General features: G+C 42.5%; 1 protein-coding gene across 5 annotated transcripts in view; it reads right to left on the bottom strand.

The window, feature by feature from the left end:
- Positions 1-831: 831 nt before the first annotated feature.
- ZBTB43 (zinc finger and BTB domain containing 43) overlaps positions 832-24,934 on the bottom strand; it is a 33,202-nt gene continuing 9,099 nt past the window's right edge. For all 5 annotated transcript variants that reach the window (XM_055271059.2, XM_055271055.2, XM_055271061.2 and 2 more), the window contains one exon: positions 832-6,546. In XM_055271059.2, the coding sequence (XP_055127034.1) occupies positions 5,120-6,523 (1,404 nt within the window). In that variant the 5' untranslated portion in view covers positions 6,524-6,546 and the 3' untranslated portion in view covers positions 832-5,119. The remainder of the gene's footprint in view (positions 6,547-24,934) is intronic.

Raw genomic sequence — 24,934 nt, forward strand, 5'->3', positions numbered from 1 at the left:
GACCCAATGAACACTAAAGTGTGTGGAGGCATGAGAGAGCAGTGGAGAAACCCACCGCCAAGCGTGCCAGCCGCGGATCATGCAGAGAAGCCCAGCTCCGCTCTGGGTGCTGGACGACCTTTGGTACCTTACTTACCTTTTCTGAATCACAGTTGGCTCACTGGTAAAATGAGGACACCTAAGCTATCAGCCAGGGTCCTGGCAGGAGACAGATGGTACACTCAGATGGAGTGACCAAGAAGAGCTTCATAAAGGGACTATTTACAAAGGGTGTGGGCAGGGTTAAGAGACTCCAATGAGGACAGTGAGGTACCCGAGGCCTGGCAAAAGCAGGGAGTCAGGACTGAGACTGGCTTGAGGGGAAAAGGGGAGGGTGTGGCTACTAAACCCCAGAAGTTGCCTGACAGGACTTGTGGGCCTTGGCAGAGGAGCCCAGCCACCGCCAACCCACAGCTGGCAGGAGGGAGCCAAGGGAATGAATTCCCTGACTTCACTGTTCTCTCTTCTGCCAGGCTCCATCCAGAGTGTCTCTGGATCCTGACCGGACGCCAGGACAGGTCCACAGTGGCCAGCTTCCTGGAGAGAAGTGCACAGCAGGAAGGGGACCCAGAGGGGCACACAGAGAGCCTCTAGCACACCCCCAAGTACCCGATGGGGCCAGTGGGGGTCTAAAATATTACTATAAATGCCTGCCTGGCAGTCACTCACTGCCCATTGGATCAGATTATTTGGCATTTACTTACCAAAACGCCACCATATAACTGTATTCTCAGGTGGCAAAACCCAGAGTCAAACAAGATGTGGTCATCTACTAATAGTGAAAAACAAAACTTTTACAAAGTTGACAGATAACATTTATTAAAACATGTCATACAAAAGGGCATGATCTCTTCTATAAGAAGAAAATATTAAATATTAACATTCAATTAAGTAAAACCATGCTGTACACTGAAGACAGCAATATATAAAGACAAAACTATTCAACTTTTGCAACATAGGCATAACATTTCACAAAATATCAATAAGATATGCACCTAATGATAATCTGTTTATCATCAAATGGTTTTGTGGCCTAAGAGTCACCTGACTTGCATAAATAAAGTACTTTTCTCGACGAAACATTGGGAACCTCATAAAAGGAAAGAAGGCAGCAGCAACTAACATGACACTGGCTTCAAGCAAAAATTAAAAAAAAAAAAAAAAAAAGTCACATTTGCAAAATGTGTTCCAGCATCTTCCCATAGGGCACTATCAGTAGAGATTTGAAATAAGAAACTTGTACCTTTAAATATGTAAGTAGCAAAGAAAAAAACCCCAAACAAACCCTGGTTTCACTGAACAAAAGTTAGTCACCCACTAAAGCAACCTAAATCACAAAACTGGTGGCACGGGAGGGATTGGGGATAACACGGTGCTGGTTTCCAGCATCTCTAAATTATCAGAGACCTTCCAAAAGCAAAAACCTGGACTCGTTGTGATGGCGCCCTCTCCACGCCCACCCAGGAGGCCGCAGCACATCCCCTTCCCCAGGGAAAGCACGGCTTTGCAGCTTCTGCTCCGTCTCAAATTCACTTCCACAGCAGCTTGGGGGTGTGTGGGCCTCTCAAGGAGGGAGCCCTGGAGGCTAAGCAGCTTTCCCCGGTGGTTAGAAGCCAGCCTTAGGGTCGGGTTAGTTCAGCAAATGCCCACTAGAATGGAGGGGATCCTTTTGGGCAAGCTTTTAAAGTAGTGGCCAAAAGGGACCAGAGGAAGATGAGACTTAGAAATCGGAATCAACAGGCTGGGGCCCTGGAGCGCCTGCAGGCAACCTACAGCCCTGCAGGGTAAGTTACTGCAGTTGTTCCTTAGTTAATGGTGACATGCACTTCACCACGTGGATTACTGTAATGTGTGTATCTAAAGGTAAAAGCGTGGTATAAGTATGATTTTTTTTTTTTTGAGACAGAGTCTCGCTCTGTCGCACAGGCTGGAGTGTGGTGGTGCACTCACAGCTCACTGCAACCTCCGCCTCCCAGGTTCAAGTGATTCTCCTGCCTCAGCCTCCTGAGTAGCTGGGATTACAGGTGTGCACCACCACGCCCGGCTAATTTTTGTATTTTTAGTAGAGATGGGGTTTCACTATGTTGGTCAGGCTGGTCACGAACTCCTGACCTCAGATGATCCACTCATCTCGGCCTCCCAAAGTGCTGGGATTACAGGCGTGAGTCACCGTGCCTGGCCCCAAGTATGCATATTAAATACTACTGGTGGTGCCTTGAAGCCCTTTCCCACGGGGATTGAAAAAAAAACCACAGTTAAGACTCAAAGTGGAGGACAAATAGCTTGGTTGTAGGCCATTGACGTGATCCCTGAAAGACTGTTTGAACAATGTTACCCACAACTCTCCAAACTCATTAGGAAAGATAAAGATTTTCTAAAGCTATATTGAAGTGAAGAGAAGAGACTATTCCTCCAACCCAAGGTGGGGATGAAAAAAAGGTAAAAACTAGAGTTTACAAAAATTCACTTTTAATATTCAAATGAAAGCAATCTCCTTCTCCTGCCTCTCTGAACATGGCCAGCATTTCAGACACCCTACCACCTCACAGGCTCTGGCTGCCTGATAAAAAAAATCCCAATTTTTGCCAAAACCTCAAATACCACAAAAAACTTAAAAGAACAGATGTGAGCAACTTATTTAAGTTCTACATTTAGTAGCTGATGGACACATAAGGCTTTCAAGAAGACACTCTTCTCTTCACAACATATTAAATAAGTCCTAGCACAACTGACTGCTTCCAAAACTACCACCCAAGCGTGCCACCACTCTTGGCTGAACAGAAACTCTTCCTCATGACAAGGGCACTATGCTGATTTCAGCAGAACTGAAGGACCACGACTCTCCCGGAATATCTGTATTTTTACCTCTCAGACTCTTCTCCCGCAATGTCCTAATGATCACGTAAATAGTCAATGAGAAACAGGACATCAAACCTTCCAAACAGGCAGAAAATGCTCTAATACCATGGGAGAGGGTGATCAGTTTTTGGCAGAACAAAATGGCATCACCACCTTAGTACTGAAATTAGTAGGAGTAATAGAACAATTTCTCCTCAAATATAATGGCTAGGATCATACCTAAAACCCACTGGCCTCTACCATGAATGAAAGGAGACAATAGGCTTGATTGTACAGTCCCCTCTGTATACGTGTGTCAGGTACACAGAGAAAAGACTGCTAACCAGTAACGTTTCAATACTAAGAGAAGCTATTAATGTGGTAAACAACCAAGAGGTAATATCTAGTTTCTAGGTTTTAAAAAAACAATATATATATATATATTTATAATAAAGTTTTAAATACAAAGTGCTTTTTATATATCGAGAATGATACAGTGTTGTGAATAAATCCCTGTTTGTAATCTTGCTTACAAGAGTTAACTGGTAAATAAGTATTTTCTTTCCTCTTTCCAGACAATGTTCAACAAGTAAACACCCTGGTGTTAGGAGCTTGAGAATCAGAGGCCGTTGCCAGCAATGTCTATTACATTACAGCAAAGCCAAACTTTTCAAATAAAATTTCACCCCAAATCCAAGAAAAATTATTTTTATTTTAAGGAAAAAAAGTTTCTATTTAGAAGTAAATAACCCAGTACGACTGTGGAAAAGATGGCATAGTAGTAGCACCCTGTCCTACCCTGGTGACAACCTCAGGTGTATTACACAGCTTAAAAGCATGTGTAATATACCTTTCTTTTTAACCTAAATCATCTAACTGATGGGCAGAAAAGGTCTCAGAATAGTTGCTTTTCTTGTTTTTTTATTTTTGTTTCTGGTCGGCATAGTTTTGTGGACTTGTAAGTTTAAGCAGCTTTATCTATAATGTGGGAGCATGATTCTGTAGACTACCTTGCTAAACTTAGGACTCCTTTTACAAACACATTCCAGCGCTCATAAAGAACTGGCAGTATTAGCTCAGTGTACCCTCTAAAGAGTATCTCCCCCACCTTGAAAGAGTGTATTTTCAAGATTCTTCTTGGGCAGTGTTTTCCCCCTTAAGTATAACCACTCATAGAATCCTGCCTATCTGCCCTCTCACTCTGGTTGGTAGAGTGTCACCTTAGCACTCTATGAACTACTCAAGTTCACAGGGAACTCTCAGCCACAACTTGTGGCTCCTTCTCAATAAATGTGGTCATGGACCATCCTCTTTGTAAAGCACCATAATCTAAAACAGAGCAGGGGCTGCGGCGGCCCGTGGTACCGTGGTCAGTCACAGCAGCTTGGTGTCTACCAGCCACAGAGCAGACCCCACTGCATGGAGGCTACAATTAACCAAACAGGATTTGGGAAAGCAAACCAATGAGAAATACCTATCTCTGGCACCCTAGAGAATTACAATTAGATACAACTGTCCAAACTCAATGTTAGAACTAAAATACAAAACACTGCCTTATCAAGAGTCTGAAACACCTTGTGACAGTAGTGGCACCTTACAGAAACTGACAAGGGCACTATATCAGCCTTGTACCGTAAGTTATCTGTTTCATATTTAGAAAGTCACTCTCTTAGCATTTCCATAGTTTTAGTTAAAATATCCTTTAGAAAGAATAAAACCAGGCAACAGAGCTCTGTTAACCAATTTCTCATCCTAGGAATCACATTATTTGTAGCTTTTATATAAGTAGCACTTCCTTCAGTGAGATAGCTACCAAAACAAATCCACATTACCTAAGTATCTATAGCAAGAGCAAAATAAAATTTCAGCATGATCTTGTAATAATGAGTGATCCAAAGCTGCTGCCACCCGAAACGGAACTGGTAGGTGGAGTCCAGTTCCAAGTGCAGGTGTCTCTGTCCACCTGTTTCAATCACAACCGGTCAGAAGGTTTCCCTTGCCAGCTGGGCGGTGGGCTAACTCACACCATTACCCATTCCAGGCCAGGACTGGAACACACAAATTTGAGGAATTAGATTTTTTTAATTGGCCTACTTAGAGCTGGTCTTTCAGAAATATCTTCCTTTTTTTTTTTTTTAAGCTTCTCTCATAATAGCAAGTAGCACGCATCATCTGTGCCCAGATTTGCATTAATTACCATAGTTTATTTTTGTGCATGCCACTCAAGGGCCAGATCCTATTTTTAGTTAGCCTCAGTTGTATTCTGCTCAGCCTTTGCAGCTTCATAGGACTTGGTACAAGAAGTCACATGCCGGTGGAAACTGTCCCTCCACATAAACCTCTTTGCACAGATATTACACTCATACGGCTTTATGCCCGTGTGAATCTTCATGTGGCCCACGAGATGGTGCTTCATTTTGAATTTCTTACCGCAGACACCACAGCCGTAAGGCCGAAGACCGAGGTGCATGCTCATGTGCCGATCTCTCTGACTCTTGTGAGTGAAACTTTTCCCACACTGACAAGGATACAGCTTGTCGGTGGCTGAGAATCCTAAGTGGGAAGCTTCTTCTTTAATCCCTGTTACCATTTCAATATTCTCACTGTAGCCTGCTGCGAGGGCAGCCTCCTGTCTGTGCCCAATTAGATTCCCATCTGACCTCTCTCCGGAAAACTCTTCCATGGAAGAGCCATAGAAATCCACCTGCTCATCATAATTGCTTTCATCAGCCTGTTCATCAAACTCAGCTTCCACTTTCTTTTCCCCAATATGGAAGTCCTCCTCCACTCCTGAAGGCTGGACCGTGTGCTCTGTCTGCACGGTGTTGATGGACTCTGTGACCTGGTGCTCGTCATAGGTCGCGTGCACATCCATGCCCTCGCAAGCCTGTTCTAAGCGCTCGGGCTTCACGTGGATCCAGCGTTTGTGAGCCATGATGCTGGGCTTGCTGTACATGGGCCGGGTGTAGTGGAACTCAGCACTGTCGCTGGCGCCCTCCTCCCCATCCTGGCTTGCCATTTCCGTGCTCAGGCGGTCATGCTCTGTGGACGAGTTGCTGGGCAGGTATTCATGCTCGGTGAGCTGGGATGACAGCTCGTCTTTGGTGCTCTCCTCTTCATTTTCACCATCCCTCAGTTCTTGGGCTTTGGGAAAATCAGTATGACCCCCAGAGCCCAGCTCAAAGCTCTCTACCAGGCCATTATAACTACTGCTGCTTGGTGACTGGTGGTCACTGCCATGATTTAGCTTCTGACAAAGGACTGTAGGGTTTCCCTCTAAAACTTCAGTGCATTTGTCTACCACATGCCACATCTGGAGGAAGCTTGCCGCTGTCAAGTAACTAACAATTTCTGGAGCGGGCATTACTAGACGTCCTGTATAACTAGATAGGAGAATGTTCTCAAACACTCTTGGGTTCATCACATCAGGCAAAACAATTCTCCTGCTGTTTTTCAGGAGTACCTGGTCACAAAAGTAGGGTGAACTGGCAGCAAGAACGGCTTTGTGTGCCCGGAAAATGTGGCCTTGGACAACAATGGAGACGTCACATAATTGTCCTTGCTGGCGCTGCTGGTTCAGTTTCTGTAGAATGGTGCTGGAAAAATCAGGAAATTCTACCCGAAAAGAGTTTGTTCCAGGCTCCATTTCATCACAAATCTTGTTCAGTGCTACAAGAGAAAGAAAAATTAGTACTAATTCCAGCCCAAAGACAAACTTATTTTATCCTCTCCTCCATCATTAAGACAAGTTCCAAAGTTCCACAAAGTCCTCTAGTCTATGGCCCCACTGGGTGAGGGATTCAATCCCTAAAGCAAAGCTTGCAGGTGCGAGTTTGCCAAAGGCAGGACTCACCACCGCTCCTTGTGGAACTCCTGACTCTGTGTCTGTGGGTAAGGGAACTGAATCCACAGTGACAAGATTTCTAAGCTATACAAATCTCCTAAGTAAAACCAAGTACTGTAAATATTTACAGTTAAAACAAACAAGATACCCATTCAAATAATATATATATTTTTAAATGAGATGGGGTCTTGCTCTGTTGCCCAGGCTGGAGTGCAGTGGCACAATCATAGTTCACTGCAGCCTCGAACTCTTGAGTAACCAAGCAATCATCCTGCCTCAACCTCCTGAGTAGCTGGGACTATATGTACATGCCACTATGCCCAGCTAGTTTTTTTTTTTTTTTTTTTTGAGATAGAGTTTCGCTCTTGTTGCGCAGGCTGGAGTGCAATGGTGTGATCTCGGTTCACTGCCACCTCCACCTTCCGGTTTCGAGCGATTCTCCTGCCTCAGCCTCCCAAGTAGCTGAGATTACAGGCGCCCGCCACCACACCTGGTTAATTTTTTTTTTATTTTTAGTAGAGATGGGGTTTCACTATGTTGGCCAGGCTGGTCTTGAACTCCTGACCTCATGATCCACCCACCTCAGCCTCCCAAAGTGCTGGGATCACAGGTGTGACCCACCACGCCCAGCTGCCCAGCTAGTTTTTCTAAAAAATTAATTTTTTTTTTTTTTTTTTTGTAGCGACAGGGATCTTTTTGCCTAGGTTCGTCTTGAATTCCTGGCTTCAAGTGATCCACCTGCCTCAGCCTCCTAAAGTGTTGGGATTATAGGCATGAACCACACTGCTCCTGGCAGAATTTTTTTTAAAGAGATGAGGTCTCACTCTTTTACCCAGGCTGGAGTGTAGTGGCACCATCATAGCTACTGTAGTCTCGAACTCCTGGGCTCAGGTGATCCTCTCACCTCAGCCTCTTGTGTAGCTGGGTCTATGGGTATACACCACTGTGCCCAGCTCAAAATGATAGAACTTTTAAGCCTCAGATTTAACTGATATTTGACAGGTTGTGGTGAGGGTGGGAGAACAGAATGGTGGGAACAAGGAAAAGCATATGCAAAGGCTCTGAGGCAGGAATGCATTTGGCAATTGCAAGGAACTGAAAGGAGACCATTAGACTAGAATACAGTCAGGGAGTGAGGGACCTGGGGGCTTGAACAGTGAGGACAGGACAATTGCACCTTTGGTCTTTCAGCACTAAAGAGGCACAGTCACTCAGGCCCTGAGCAATGCAAGTTTCTCCAGCTGCTGCCAGAATTTTAGCCCTTTAAGAGCTTGTGAGGATATGAAACTGAATGAAACTGCAAGGTGAGGTATGCTTCTTATCTGGTGATCTCCAAACTGTGTAAAGAGGTATAGACCAAAGAGGATAGTAAGTCCCTGCTACTGAACAGAGTCGATCAGAAGACAAAGTTATAACGAAGAATAAGGCATTGCCTGTGTTGCTACTGTAAATATATTCTGTGGGGTAAGTCAAGCATTAGAAACAATTCCTAACGATAGCACACAAGATGAGCTGTGCTAGAGATCCTGCCCATACTCTGTAATTCCTCAAAATTCTATAATTAAAGCAAAAAAACCACCCAAACGATTTATCACTGCTATATGTCACCTTGCTCTGATACTATATCCAAACATTGCTAAATTACCAAGTGTTCTTTTGTTTTTTTTTGAGACAGGGTCTCACTCTTGTCACCCAGGCTGGAGTACAGTGGTATGATCACAGCTCACTGCAGTCTCAAACTCTTGGGCTCAGGTGATCCTCCCATCTCAGCCTCCTGAGTAGCTGGGACTTCAGGCATGCACCATCACATCTGGCTGATTTTTGTATTTTTTGCAGAGACAGGGTTTTGCCACGTTGTCCAGGCTGGTCTCGAATTCCTGAACTCAAGCGATCTGCCCGCCTGGCCTCCCAAAGTGCTGGAATGACAGGCGTGAGCCACCACGCCCAGCCCCAAGTTTTCTAAGTATGATATAAAAGAGCGAGACAACCCAGACAAAGACTGAGTCATCTTCGAGGGATAGAGAGAGATGACAAGAGAAGAAATGAAGGTTTCTTGAGTAATTATGATATGCTAGGGACTGATACATTTTTTTCACTTAATCTTTATAATTACTCTGCAAATGTAGGGCTTGATCGTCTGAAGTTCAGCTAACTTTCCCAAGGTTAAAAGCTAGTTTTTATTAAGTTGAGATGTGAATCCAGGTCTGGATGACTCTAAAGTCTATGTGATTTTTCTTATCACATCACTCTGCCTCCTCTAAGATGCCAAAAATGCCAGATTAGGCACTAATAATTTCAAAAGACAGTCTTTTTAGAGTGAAGTATTAATTTGTCATTTTATACATCTTAAAACTTTTCATAGTAATTTAAAACAAAAATAGATCATGAAATAAATGATTTAGGTATTCGTAATTTCAAAAAGAAAAGTTGACTATATAAATGAATAGACTAAAAGTATGCAAATTCTGGAAACTACATCTGGGTGAACAGATTCTCTGCTAGATCTCACCACTGTAGAATTTTGTTTTTAGCTATTTGAAAAAGGGGGTGTGGGATAACACATGCACATGTAAAAAAAATTTGTAGAAAGGTGTAAAAAAAAAATCTCTCCATCATTTATTCCTAGTCTCCCCCAAAGGAAATCACCATTAAACTCCTGTTTATATTTCTAGAAACTTCTCTGTGCATATATCAGAATAAATCATATACATCCTTTAAAAATCCCTACTCAACTGGGTTCATTACCTACATTTTATTCTACACTTAGCTTTTGTCACTTAATATATCTTGGAGATCTTCCCACATTAGCACAAAAAGAGCTAACTCATTCTGTTTAATGGCCACATAGCTTTCTATTATATGGATATATCGTAATTTAAGCAGTTCTCCTTTCACAGAATTTCAGTTGGCAGGGGTTTTAAAATCACAAGCAATGCTATAATAGATACTTTTGCATAACTATCTTGCATACCTTTGGAAATATTTATAGCTTAATTTCTACCGGTGGAATTGCTGGGTTAAAGGGCTGTGCATTTGACATAGCCTTGAACTCTTGGGTCATCAAGCAATCCTTCTGCCTCAGCCTCTCAAGCAGCTGGGACTACAGGCATGCCACCATGCCTGGCTAATGTTTTAAAAAATTTTTCTGATACATATTACCAAACTACTTGCCAGAAAGCCTGCACCAAGTCACATCCTCACTAACAATCAATGAAGGTGTCTACTTAACACACTCTTACCAAGATTGGATATCATTTAACAAGAAAAATAAAGTCTGCCTATCTCTTAAGTGACATGATTCATTCCTGTTCTGATCTGCATTTCCTTAATTATGAATGAGGCTGGCACTCTGTACTTAGTTTACTGGTCATTTGTGGTTTTTTCTTATAAAATCAGTCATATCCTTGATTCAAATAAATTGGGCAATTAATCTTATTGATCTGTGGGGCTTTTTGTAAATTCAGGAAGTTAACTTTATCCTATGTTGCGATTTGTTTTTCAGTTAGCTGATTTTATAGATTCTTTTGCCAAGATGAAATTTACATAAAATAAGTAATCTTTGCTTTTACTCTTTGCTCCAGGGTTTGTGTCAGATATAGGAGGGCATTCACACCTCCAAAATTATTATTATTATTATCATGATGATTTTAGAAATGGGGTCTCACTGTGTTGCCCAGGCTGGTCTGAAACTCCTGGGCTCAAGCAATCCTCCCGCCTCGGCCTCCCAAAGTGCTGGGACTATAGGTGTAAGCCATTGCATCTGGCCCAAAATTATTTTTGAAAATAAAAATGAAGGCTGGGCACGGTGGCTCACGCCTGTAATCCCAGCACTTTGGGAGGCCGAGGCGGGCGGATTGTGAGGTCAGGAGATCGAGACCATCCTGGCTAACACAGTGAAACCCCGTCTCTACTAAAACTACAAAAAATTAGCCGGGCGCGGTGGCGGGTGCCTATAGTCCCAGCTACTCGGGAGGCTGAGACAGGAGAATGGTGTGAACCCGAAGGCGGAGCTTGCAGTGAGCCGAGATCATGCCACTGCACTCCAGCCTGGGTGACAGAGCCAGACTCCGTCTCAAAAAATAAATAAATAATAAAATATTTAATACATGGGTGTTTATTTTGGCATGAAGAGTTAGGTTGGGACCCAGCCTTTTTTCCTCCAAAATGGCTAGCCTATTTTTCTAACACTATTTGTCAAATAACCTATGCTTTCTTCATAAAGTACAAGTATCTGTTGTGGAATTCTTTTTTTTTTTTTTTTTTTTGAGACAGAGTTTCGCTCTTGTTGCCCAGGCTGGAGTGCAATGGTGCGACGTCAGCTCACCACAACCTCTGCCTCCTGGGTTCAAGAGATTGATTCTCCTGCCTCAGCCTCCCAAGTAGCTGGGATTACAGGCATGTGCCACCATGCCCAGCTAATTTTGTATTTTTTTTAGTATAGACGGGGTTTCACCATGTTAGTCAGGCTGATCTCCAACTCCTGACCTCAGGTGATCCGCCCACCTCGGTCTCCCAAAGCACTGGAATTACAGGCATGAGCCACCTCGCCTGGCCTCTGCTGTGGAATTCTACATGACTGAGAATAATACATTTAAAATCAATTCTAAAAAAATAAATGCCACAAGAGAGGTTATGGAAAATGGTGGAGTCAGAAGCTCCATGGGTTGGTTCCTCCACCAATACAATCACGAAGCTGAAAAAATGATCAAAATCACGATTTCAGGACTCTGGAAGCAGATCAGACACTCACAGCAACCAAGAGAGTGCTGGATGAAGGGAGGCTGCTGAAGTTCAGAAGAGATCAGTGTGCATAAATCCCCATTCCGCAGCCCTGCCACACACAGCCTACAGAAAGGTGGCCTGTGTTCCCACAGCAGCTGGCTCATGCAAGGGGAGGGGGGTGGAGAAAGGACCTTGTCCTCCAAAAATGTGCGGTTGTGCATTTTGGCCAGTCTGGCAAACCCGCTCAGCTTTGTTTTAGCCCCCTCAGGCTGCAGTGGTTTTCCTGGTGGCACCTATCACAAGATTTAAAACACCTACACCTACATCTATACACGCACACACACAGATCCAGACATTTAAGGAAATCTACCTGGTCACAGGCTGGCTTCATGGATAAGAGAAAAAAAAACTTGAGCAACTACATGCAACAAGGAATACAGACTTTGTACAAACAGATAACTAACCTCACCAAGTCACAAAAGCAATCCCTGAGGAGGCGTAGAATCTGATTTCCAGAGTTACCACAATATCATACTCCAAATGTCCAGTTCTCAACAAGAAAGTAAAAGCATACAAAGAAAAAGGAACACACAGTACATTCACAGGAAGAAGAATTAGAAACTGTCCCTGAGGAAACACCAATACTAGAATCATAAGTCGCAGAGGTTAAATCCACTGTTTTAAATATGCTCAAAGAACAAAAGAAAATGATGAATAAAGTAAAGGAAATCAGGAGAACAATGTCAATAAGGAGACAGAAACTATAAAAAGGGGCCAGGAGGCCAGGCGCAGTGGCTCACGCCTGTAATCCCAGCACTTTGGGAGGCTGAGGCAGGAGGATCACGAGGTCAGGAGATCGAGACCCTCCTGGCTAACACGGTGAAACCCCGTCTCTACTAAAAAATACAAAAAATTAGCCAGGCGTGGTGGCAGGCGCCTGTAGTCCCAGCTACCAGGAGGCTGAGGTGGGAGAATGGCATGAACCCGGGAGGTGGAGCTTGCAGTGAGCTGAGAACGTGTCACCACACTCCAGCCTGGGAAACAAAGCGAGACTCCGTCTCAAGAAAAAAAAAAAAAAAAAGGCAGGGGGCAGCCACGAGTGGTGGCTCATGCCTATAATCCCAGCACTTTGGAAGGTCAAGGTGGGTGGATCACTTGAGGTCAGGAGTTCGAGACCAGCCTAGCCAACATAGTGAAACCCCATCTCTATAAAAATTATAAAAATTGGCTGGGCATGGGCCGGGCATGGTGGCTCATGCCTGTGATCCCAGAACTTTGGGAGGCTGAGATGAGTGGATCACCTGAGGTCAGGAGTTCCAGACCAGTATTCAACACGGTAAAACCCCATCTCTACTGAAAATAGAAAAATAAGCTGGGCGTGGTGGTGGGCGCCTGTAATACCAGCTACTTGGGAGGCTGAGGCAAGAGAATTGCTCGAACCCGGGAGGTGGAGGTTGCAGTGAGCCAACATCGCTCCACTGCACTCCAGCCTGGGCAACAAGAGTGAAACTTCGTCTCAAAAAAAAAAAAAAAAAAAATTGGCTGGGCATGGTGGCACGAGCCTGTAGTCCCAGCTACCCAGGAGGCTGAGGCATGAGAATTGCTTGAGCCCGGGAGGCGGGAGGTTGCAGTGAGCCGAGATGGCGCCACTGCACTTCAGCCTGGGCAACAGAGTGATGCTCAATCTCAAAAAAAAGGGAAAGAAATTATAAAAAGGAACCAAATGGAAAAAGCTGGAGCTGAAAAGTGCAACGATGCATTACGGGCAGAACTGCATTTCCCCTGCTGCCCCTCAGTTCACACACTGAAGCTGTAATGCCCTGTACCTCAGAGTCTGGCTATATTTACAAATAGAGCCTTTAGGAGGTGATTAACCTAAATGAAGCCATTTAGATGCACCCTAACACAGTATGATGGGTGTCCCTATAAGGTGAGATTTGGACACACACAGAGACACTAGGGATGCACAAGCACAAAGAAAAGACTCTGTATGGGCCCAGTGAGAAGGAGGCCATCTGCAAGCTGAGGACGAAGGCCACAGAAGAACCCAAACCTGCTAATATCTTGATCGCAGACTGTCCACTTCCAGAACTGTGAGAAAATACATTTCCATTGCTTAAGCCACCCAGCCTGTAGTATTTTGTTACGGTAGCCCTGGCAAACTAATACAAGCTGAAATTACCTGTTCATAAGAGGGGGTTTAATGGCATGCTTGAGCAGGCAGAAGGAAAAAAAAAAAAATCAACAAACTCAAAGATAAGGTAAATAAAATCCAGTTGAGGAGTAGAAAGAAAGAAGAATGAAGAAAAATGGGCTGGGCACAGTCGCTCATGCCTGGAATCCCAGCACTTTGGGAGGCTGAGGTGGGAGGATAGCTTGAGCCCAGGAGTTCAAGACCAGCCTGGGCAACATAGTGAGAACCTGTCTCTACCAAAAATACAATAGCCAGGCATAGTGGCATGCATCTATAGTCCCAGCTACACAAGAGGCTGAGGTGGGAGGATCGCTTGAGTACAGGAGGTTGAGGCTGCAGTGAGCCATGTTCACGTCACTATACTCCAGCTTAGGTGACCGAGTGAGACCTTGTCTCAAAAACGACAACAACAAAAGAAAAATGAACACAACCTGAGGTGCCTGTGAGACACCATCATACATATCATGGGAGTTCCAGAAGTAGAGGCACAGAAAAGGGCTGAAAAACAATTTGAAGAAATATATAATGGTCAAACACTTCTAAAAACTGATAAAAGATTTGAATCTACACATCCAAGAAGCTCAACAAACTCTAGGCAGGATAAAGACACATTATACTCAAATTGTAGAAACAGCCAAAGCCAAAGAGAATCTTGAAAGCTGCAAGAGAGAAGCTCCTAGTCACGTAAAAGAGATCCTCACTAAAATTAACAGCTAATTTTTCATCAGAAACCATAAGCGGAAACCATATGGAGGCCATAGGCAGTAGGACAATCTATTTAAAGCACTTAAAAAAAGAAATCTGTCAATTAAGATCTGGCAAAAGTATCCTTTCAAGAATGAAGGAGAAACTTAGATTCCCAGAGAAACAAAAGCTAAGGATGTTCACTACCTGTAGACTTGCTCTACAAGAAACGCTAAAGGGGTCCTTCAGGCTGAGATAAAAGAACACTAGACAATTAAAAGCCACATAAAAAAGCAAAGATCGCTGGTAAAGGTTAACTACTTAGGTAAATATGTAAGTCACCATTGGTTGGGCTCAGTGGCTCATGCCTATAATCCCAGCACTCTGGAAGGCCAAGGCAGGTGGATCATTTGAGTCAGAAGTTGTGATCGGCCTGGTCAACCTGGTGAAACCCCATTTCTACTAAAAAAACAAAAATTAGCCAGGCATGGTGGTACGCACCTGTAATCCCAGTTACTCGGGTGGCTGAGGCAGTAGAATCGCTCGAACCCAGGAGGTGGAGGTTGCAGTGAGCAGAGATCACGCCACTGCGCTCCAGTCTGGGCAACAGAGTGAGACTCTGTCTCAAAAAAAAAAAAAAAAAAAAAAAAAGCCATCATTGTTGTACTTTTGGTTTATAATTCTTTTGTTTCTATATGATTTAAAAGACTAATGAATGCATAAAACAATAATTATAAATTTATGTTAATATACATACTATACAATATATAAAGATATAATCAGTGACAATGACAACATGAAGGTGAAGGGACAGGAGATATACTTTGCTGTGACTGTACTAAACCTAAGTTGGTACTATTCAAGTTAAGTTGTTAAAAGTTTAAAATGATAATTGCAAACCCCAAAGTAACTACTAAGAAAATAACTAAAAACATACACAAAAAGAAGAGAATCAAAATGGTTTACTGCCAAACAAACCCAAACCCCTAAATAATAAAAAGTAGGATGGGGGCAATAATGGAAGAATTGAGGAATAAAAAACATGTAAGACATACAGAAAACAAATAGCTAAATTGTAAAGTGAATCTTTCCTTGTCAGTAACTGGATTAAAAAACGACTCATCTACACGCAGTCTACAAGAGACTCACTTTAGTGTATGTGCTGCCGAGATGAGCATGAGACTCACTTTAGATATAATGACACAAAGAGGCTGAAAGTAAAAGGATCAAAAAAGATATTCCAGGTAAACGCAACAGAAAATGGCCTGAGATGGCTATATTATTAGAAATGATCGATTTTAAGTCAAAAAAGGTTACAAGAGACAAAGAATTATATGTTGAGTAAACAGGTTCAATCTATCAAGAAAATATAACAATTATAAACATATACACACCTAACAAGATAACTCTAAAATATACGAAGTAAAAGTAGATAAAATTGAAGGAAGAAATAGACAGTTCTATAATAATAGGTGGAGACTCCAATACCCCACTTTCAAGAATTGATAGAAAAAAGCAGACAGAAGATCTATAAGGAAACAGAAGACTTGAACAACATTATAAACCAGTTAAGCCTGCTATAAAGACATATACAGGCATACCTCAGAGATATTGTCGGTTCAGTTCAAGAACACCACAATAAAGCAAACAGCATAATAAAGTGAGCCACATAAATTTTAGTATCCCAGTGCATATAAAAGTAATGCTTACACCATACTGTAGTCTATTAAGTGTGCAATAGCATTATGTCTAAAAAAAAAATGTACTCACCTTAATTTAAAAATACTTTATTGCTAGAAAACGCTAACAATCATCTGAGCCTTCAGCCAGTTGTAATCTCTTTGCTGGTAGAGGGTCCTACCTTGAGTGGATGGCTGCTGACCGATCAGGGTGGTGACTGCTGAAGGGTAGGGTGGCTGTAGCAATTTCTTTCTTTCTTTTTTGTTTCCCAAGATAGGGTCTCGCTCTGTTGCCCAGGATGAAATGCAGTGATGTGATCACGGCTCACTGCAGCCTTGACCTCCTGGGCTCAAGCAATTCTCCTGCCTCAGCCTCCCAAGGAGCTGGACTACAGGCATGCATCACCATGTTCAGCTAATTTTTGTATTTTTTGTAGACAGGGTCTCACCACGTTGCCCAGGATGGTCTTGAGCTCCTGGGCTCAAGCAATCCGCCTGCCTCAGCCTGCCAAACTGCTGGAACTATAAGCATGAGCCACCGTGCCTGGCCTGCCAATTTCTTAAAATAAGACAACAGTGAAGTTTGCCACATCAATTGATTCTTTCACAAAAGATTTCTCTGTAGCATGCAATGCTGTTTGATAACATTTTGCCCACAGAACTTCTTTCACAAAATTTGAGTCAATCTTTTTAAATCCTGCTGATGCTTTATCAATAAAGTTTATATTCTAAATCAGGGGCGTCCAATTTTTTTGGCTTCTCTGAGCCACAGTGGAAGAATTGGACTGCACATAAAACACACTAACACTAACCATAGCAGATAAGCTTTAAAAATACATAATATATATATATATATATATATATATATATATATATATATCAGCCGGGCATGGTGGCTCACGCCTGTAATCCCAGCATTTTGGGAGGCCCAGGTGGGCGAGCAGCTGAGGTCAGGAGTTCGAGACCAGCCTGGTCAACATGGTGAAACCCTGTCTCTACTAAAAATACAAAAATTAGCCGGGTGTGGTGGTGGGCGACTGTAATTGCTTGGGAGGCTGAGGCAGGAGAATTGCTTGAACCCGGGAGATGGAGGTTGCAGTGAGCCAAGATAGTGCCATTGCACTCCAGCCTGGGCGACAAGAGAGAAACTCCGTCTCGCAAAAAAAAAAAAAAAAAAAAAAAAAAAAACTCATGTTTTAGGAAAGGTTATGAATTTGTGTTGGGTCACATTCAAAGCCGTCCTGGGCCACAGGTTAGAAAAGCTTACTCTAAATCCTTTGTTGTCAATACTGTTCACACCATCTTCACCAGGAGTAGAGTCCATTTCAAGAAATCATTTTCTTTGCTCATCCCTAAGCAGCAACTTCTCATCCACTCAAGTTTTATCATGCCTTTGCAATAATTCAGTCCCATCTTCAGGCTCCACTTCTAATTCTATTTCTCTTGCTATTTCCACTACATCTCCAATTAATTCCTCCACTTAAGTCTTGAGCCCCTCAAAGTCATCCATGAGGGTTGGAATCAACTTCTGTTAAGGCTAATATTTTGATTTCCTCTCACCAATCACGAATTTTTTTTTTTTTTTTTTTTTTTTGGGGATGGAGTCTTGCTCTGTCGCCCAGACTGGAGTGCAGTGGCACTATCTCGGCTCACTGCAAGCTCCGCCTCCTGGGTTCACGCCATTCTCCTGCCTCAGCCTCCCGAGTAGCTGGGACTACAGGTGCATGCCACCACGCCCGGCTAATTTTATTTTTAGTAGAGACGGGGTTTCACTGTGTTAGCCAGGATGGTCTCCATCTCCTGACCTCATGATCCACCCGCCTCGGCTTCCCAAAGTGCTGGGATTACAGGCGTGAGCCACCGTGCCCGGCCCAAGAATGTTCTTAATGGCATCTAGAATAGTGAATCCTTTCCAAAACATTTTGTTTGTGTTTCTTTTTTTCTTTCTTTTTTTTTTTAAAGACAGAATCTTGCTCTGTTGCCCAGGCTGGAGTGCAGTGGCGCGATCCCAGCTCACTGCAACCTCTGCCTCCTGCCTTCAAGCAATTCTCCTGCCTCAGCCTGCTAAGTTGCTGGGATTACAGGCATGTGACACCACGCCACCACACTAATCTTTGTATTTTTTTTTAGTAGAGACAGGGTTTCACCATGTTGGCTAGGCTGGTTTCAAACTCCTGACCTCAAGTGATTCACCCACCTTGGCCTCCCAAAGTGCTGGGAGTTACAGGTGTGAGCTACCGCACTGCCTCCAAAACATTTTCAATTTACTTTGCCCAGAGATCCACCAGAGTGTCAGAGGAATCACTCTCAATAGCAGCTACAGTCTTACAAAATATCCTTTTTTTTTTGAGATGGGGGTCTCGCTTTGTCACCCAGGCTGGAGTGCAGTGGTGCGATTGTGGCTCACTGCAGCCTCGACTCTCTGGCTCACGTGATCCTCCCACCTCTGCCTCCTGGGTAGGTGGGACTACAAGTGCCTGACACCATGCTTCACTAATTTTTTGCATTTTTGGTATAGATAGGGTTTTGCATGCTGCTCAGGTTGGTCTTGGACCCCTAGGCTTAGGCAATCTGCCTGCCTTGGCCTCCCAAAGTGCTAGGATTACAGGTGTGAGCTGCTGCACCTGGCTCAAAATGTATTTCTTAAATAATAAGACTTGAAAATTGAAATTACTCCTTGGTCCACGGGTTGCAGAATGGATGTTGTATTAACAGGCATGAAAACAATACTAATGTCCTTGTATATCTCCATCAGAGCTCTTGGGTGACTAAGTGCCTTCTCAGTGAGCAGTAATGCTTTGTAAAGAATCTTTTTCTGAGCAGTAGGTCTCAACAGTGGGCTTAAAATATTCAGTAAAGCATTCTGTAAACAGGCTGTCTCCAAGCTTTCACTGTGCCATCTATAGAGCACAGGCAGAGTATACTTAGCAGAATTCTTAAGGACCCTAGGATTGTGGGAATGGTACCTGAGCAGTGGCCTCAACTTAAAGTTACCAGCTGCATTAGCCCCTAACGAGAGAGTTATAGCCTGTCTTTTGAAGCCAGGCATTGTCTTCTCCTCTCTAGCTATGGAAGTCATAGATGGCATCTCCTTCCAACAGAAGGCTTTTTCATCTACATTGAAAATCTGTGGCTTAGTGCAGCCATCTTTACCAATTATCTTAGCTAGATTTTCTAGATAGCTTGCTACAGTTTCTACATTAGCACTTGCTGCTTCACCTTGCACTTTTACATTATGGAGACACTTCTTTCCTTCAACCTCATAAACCAACCTCTGCTAGCTTCAAACTTTTCTTCTGCAGTTTCCTCACCTCTCTCACAGCCTTCAGAGAAATGAAGAGAGTTAGGGTCTTCTTCTGACGGCTTTGGCTTAAAGGAATGTTGTGGTTGGTATGATCTTCCATCCAGACCACTAAAACTTTCTCCATATCAGCACTAAGGCTGCCACTTTCTTATCATTCATGTGTTCATTAGAGTAGCACTTTCAATTTCCTTCAAGAACTTTTCTTTTGCATTCACAATTTGGCTGTTTAGAGCAAGAAGTCTAACTTTTGGCTTATGTTTGCTTTTGATATGCCTTCCTCACTAAGCTTAGTCATTTCTAGCTTTTGATTTCAAGTAAGAAGCATATGACTCTTCCCTTCACTTAAACACCAGGCCATTGTAGGTTTATTAATTGGCCTAATTTCAAGTGGTTGTGTATCAGGTAATAGGGAGGCCTGAACAGGGGGAAAGATGGGGGAATCATCGGTCAGTGGAGTAGTCAGAACACACATTTATTGACTAAGTTTGCTGTCCCTTATGGGTGTGGTCTGTAGTGCCTCAAAACAATTACAATAGTAACATCAAAAAATTACTGATCAAAGATCACCATAACAGATATAATAATAATGAAAAGGTTTGAAATATTGCAAGAACTGCCAAAATATGACACAGAAACACAAAATAAACATGTGCAACAGGAAAAATGATGCTGATAGACTTCCTTAATGCAGGGCTGTCACAGACTATCTATTCGTAAAAAAAAAAAAATGCAATATCCGTGAAGCACAAAATGAGGTATGCCTGTATAGGATGCGTCAGCCACCAAGTGCACACAGGACATTCTCACCAAGTGCACATAGGACATTCTCCAGGATAGATCATATGTTAGACCATAAACAAGTCTTAATACACTTAACAGGACTGAGTCTTTTTAAAAATACAAAGTATTTTTCTAACCACAATGAAATGAATGTAGCAATCAAGAGAGAAAACTGAAAAGCTAATAAATATATGATAAATATGTGGAAATTAAACAATACCCTTAAAGACCTATAACTATCAAGGACATTGACTCAATAAAGAAAAGATCCTAACCTGATGGCTTCGCTGGTAAATTATAACAAACATTTAAAGAAGAATCGACACCAATCCTTCTCAAACTTTTCTAAAACACTGAAGGGGAGGGACTACTTCCTAACTCATTCTATCAGGTCAGGTGTGCCCTCTGATATGAAAGCCAGACAAAAACACTATACAAAAACTATAGACCAATATCCCTTATGAACACTGGAGTAAGTATCAACAAAATACTACCAAACCAAATTAAGCAGCATATTAAAAGAATTATACACCACCAGCAAGTGGGATTTCTTCCTGGAATGCAAGGATAGTTCAACATATGAAATCAATCAATGCAACACAGCACATTAACAGAGTGAAGGGGAAAAAAACACATAAAACACATATCATCTCAACTGATACAGAAAAAGCATCTGACAAAATTCAGCACCCTTTTGTGACAAAAACACTCAAGAAGCTGGGCATGGTGGCTCATGCCTGTAACTCTAGCACTTTGGGAGGCCGAGGTGGGCGCATTGCTTGGGCTCAGGAGTTTGAGACCAGTCTGGGCAGTATGGTAAAACCCTGTCTCTACACAACGGCCACGTGTGGTGGCTCTCATCTGCAATCCCAGCTACTTGGGAGGATCACTTGAGGCCAGAAGTTTGAGTCCAGCCTGGATGACACAGCAAGACCTTGTTTCTAAATATATATATATATATTTTAATTAGCCAGGCATAGTGGTGCACAGCTGTAGTCCCAGCTACTTGGGAGACTGAGGCAAGAGGATCATTTGAGCCCAAGAGTTTTAGGCTAAAGTGAGCTCTGATCCCACCACTGTAGTCCAGCCTGGGTGACAGAGGGAGATTCTGTCCAAAAAGGAAAAAAAAAAAAAAAAAAGAAAAAGAAAAAAACTACAAAACACTGCTGAAATATAAAGGCACAAATAAATAGATATCCCATGTTGTTTATGGATTGGAAGACATAATATTGTTAAAACAAAAATACTACCCAAAGCAATACACAGATTCATACCAAGCCCTATCAGAAATCCTTGCCCTTAACTTTGGGTGAATATGGCATTTCTCCATATTCTCTGACCTGCAACATGTTAAACTTCTACAGGTTTTTCTATTACAAACTCATAAGCAATTGTGACCTATACTGAGAGTATAGCTGTTGTTTCGGTTATTTAGATGATGTCACAGAAGTAATTAATTAGCTCACTAAAAAACCTCATGGGGCCGGGCGCAGTGGCTCACGCCTGTAACCCCAGCACTTTGGGAGGCCGAGGCAGGTGGATCACAAGGTCAGGAGATCGAGACCATCCTGACTAACACGGTGAAACCCCGTCTCTACTAAAAATACAAAATAATTAGCCGGGCGTGGTGGCAGGCACCTGCAGTCCCAGCTACTCGGGAGGCTGAGGCAGGAGAATGGCATGAACCTGGGAGGCGGAGCTTGCAGGGAGCTGTGATCGCGCCACTGCACTCCAGCCTGGGCAACAGAGCGAGACTCCGTCTCCAAAAAAAAAAAAAAAAAAAAAAAAAAAAAAACTTCTTGGAACATTATATTCAATGTACTATGGGGGACTTCAAAGACAATCAAGAACGGTCACAGTACAGCCGGGCATGGTGGCTCATGCCTGTAATCCCAGCACTTTGGGAGGCTGAGGTGGGCAGATCACTTGAGCCCAGGAATTCAAGACCAGCCTGGGCAACATAGCAAGACCCCATCTCTACAAATATACAAAAATTAGCCAGGCATGGTGGCATGCACCTGACATCCTAGCTACTCAGGAGGCTGAAGAGGGGAAATCTCTTGAGCAGGGGAGGTCAAGGCGGCAGTGAGCTGTAACTGCCACCACTGCACTCCAGCCTGGGTGACAGAGAAAGACTCTGTCTCAAAAAAAAAAAAAAAAAAAAAAAAAAAAAAAAATAGTAGAAATGCGGCCAAGTTGAAGGGAAACACTGGCCTGAAACTCCACTTCCTATTCCAGGCAATTCTGACAGGATCAGTAACACTTTCACTTGGAGTCCCAGAGCTAAAAGCCAAGGACAGACAGGTCCTGCAGACTGGCAAAACTCAGAGGTGGATGGTATTAGGATACCACAGGTTACACATTGCCTTGGCAGAAGGAAAAAATATTAACATAAGGGGGTGGGGCTTGGTAGCCCCAGGAAGGAGGTAAAGGCATAGCCATCATTTGCCAGTTGGGCCAAAGACAACAGAGGGTCCTAGTATCCCAATTTCACCAACTGCAAAGAAAGTACACAGAGCTCAAGCTCCCCTGAGAGTGCCTAAGGCCTACCCCTCCAGCCCCATTCAACTGATCCCAGATGTCAATGTGGTTCAGCCCTACATCTAGCTTAAGAACTAAGAGCTGATTCTAACAATATTCAGGTATACAGCAAGGGACCCAAAAGCAAATTTCAGACCTGAACAGAATGTTTCCCTCTCAAAAATTAAACAAAATAAAACCAGCACGGGTCTGTGGATATATTCCAGAATATCAAAAAGAAAAAATGGCAAGAAATAGACAAAGAGTACATTTTAAACAATTTTTTAAATGTTTTTCACAAACTTCATGAAACCACAGTCTCTGAATAAAGTATAAGGAAGATGAGACAAAACAGTAGAATGATATGAAAAAAAGGGCAGACTGAATTAACGATAGGGTATCAGGAAACTAATATAGAGCAGAAATTTACACAGGCGATAAAAAGCAGAATTATAACAGTAAAAAAAATGGAATCGATAATGTGGAAGGCACTTTGGGGACCTTCTACTAAAACACAGGAAAATGAAAACAGCGAGAGAGAAGATGATAAAGCAGGAGAACAGAGAAGAGAGATCAATGTACAGCCCGTTAATGTCCTTGAGAGAAAGAACCAGAGAATGTGAAATGATAAAAAATAAATTTAATTGAAGAAAACTGCCCTGAGTGGAAAACCTTGAGTATTCAGGAAAGCCTTACCTCAGTAGTGGGGACAAATTAATTCCAGACAAAATGCAGTACTGGTCCTGCCAAACAAAGCTTAAAAACAAGCCTCAGAAGGATCAAACTGTTTCCAACTTAATTATGTTCCAGAATGAAACTTGAGAACATTTACATAATACAAAAATATCCAGCACCGAACAAGGTAAAACTCATATCTGACATCAAATTTAAAAATCACCAGGCATGCCAAGAACTAGGAAAATATAACCCAGGATACTGAGGTGGGGGTAGGAATCGATCAACAGAAACAGATCCAGAAATGACAGGAGATTTGTACAACTGGTAGACAATTCTATATTCTGTATATTCAAGAAAGTAGAGGAAAGATTAAGCATGTTAGGTAGAGACAGGGAAAGTACTGAAAAAAAAAAAAAGAGAGAGAGACCCAAATAAAACAACTAGAGATTTAAAAAACAAACATACATTGGGATGAGAATAACAACAGAATTGACACTGCAGAACATTAGTGAGCTTGAAAACATGGCAACAAAAACTTACACAAAATAAAACATACAGAGGAAAAAAAAAGGCAAATAAAAAGGGAAGAGAGTATCAGTGAGCTGTGAGACAACTTCCAGATACCTAATGTAGACATGATTGTCATGGGGAGGGCAAAAAATTTTATGTGATAAGCTATGAGACACATGAAAACTATATATATATACTGTTTTATATATTGAAAACTGTATATATATAAAAACAATACACACACACACACATTTTATACATATGTGAAAAAAACAGCCAAAACTTTTTCAAATTTGATGAAAACTACGAACTCACAGACTTAAGCAGCTCAACAAACTCCAAGCACAAGAAACATGAAAAAAACTACAGCAAGGCACATCATAATCAAATCATTTAAAATCAGTGGAGAAAATCTTAAAAGCAGCCACACAAAAAAAGGCCCCTTGTGTACAGAGAACCTCAGAAGCAATACAACCCAGGAGACAGGAGACCATTTAAAAATACTGAAATTAAGGTGGGGGAGGGGCGGAAAGGCCTGTCAACTTAGAATTCTATACCCATAAAAATATCTTCAAAATGAAGGCAAAATATTTTTTTTCTTTCTTTCTTTATTTTTTTTTTTAGACAGAGTCTCACTCTGTTGCCCAGGCTGGAGCGCAGTGGTGAGATCTCAGCTCACTGCAAGCTCTGCCTCCTGGGTTCACGCCATTCTCCTGCCTCAGCCTCCCAAGTAGCTGGGACTACGGGTGCCCACCACCATGCCTGGCTAATTTTTTGAATTTTTAGTAGAGACAGGGTTTCACCGTGTTAGCCAGGATGGTCTCGATCTCCTGACCTCATGATCTGCCCACCTCAGCCTCCCAAAGTGTTGGGATTACAGGCATGAGCCACTGTGCCCAGCCCAAAATACTTTTTCAGACATAGAAAAGTTGAAAGAATGTATCACCATAAAGGTCAAAAGTTAAAAAAAAAAAAAAAAAGTCACATGAAAACAAAAGTCAAGCAACACAATACTAATATCGAAGTAAATTTCAATGTAAAAATCATCAGCTAGGATGAAAGTTTATTGTTAACTGATGAAACCTATAATTCACAATGAAGTTTACTCTGTGAACTTTTATGTGTCAGAGTACAATATTAGA

The sequence above is a fragment of the Symphalangus syndactylus genome, chromosome 3 (genome assembly GCF_028878055.3).
Source record: "Symphalangus syndactylus isolate Jambi chromosome 3, NHGRI_mSymSyn1-v2.1_pri, whole genome shotgun sequence".
In the NCBI taxonomy this organism is placed as follows: Eukaryota; Metazoa; Chordata; class Mammalia; order Primates; family Hylobatidae; genus Symphalangus; species Symphalangus syndactylus.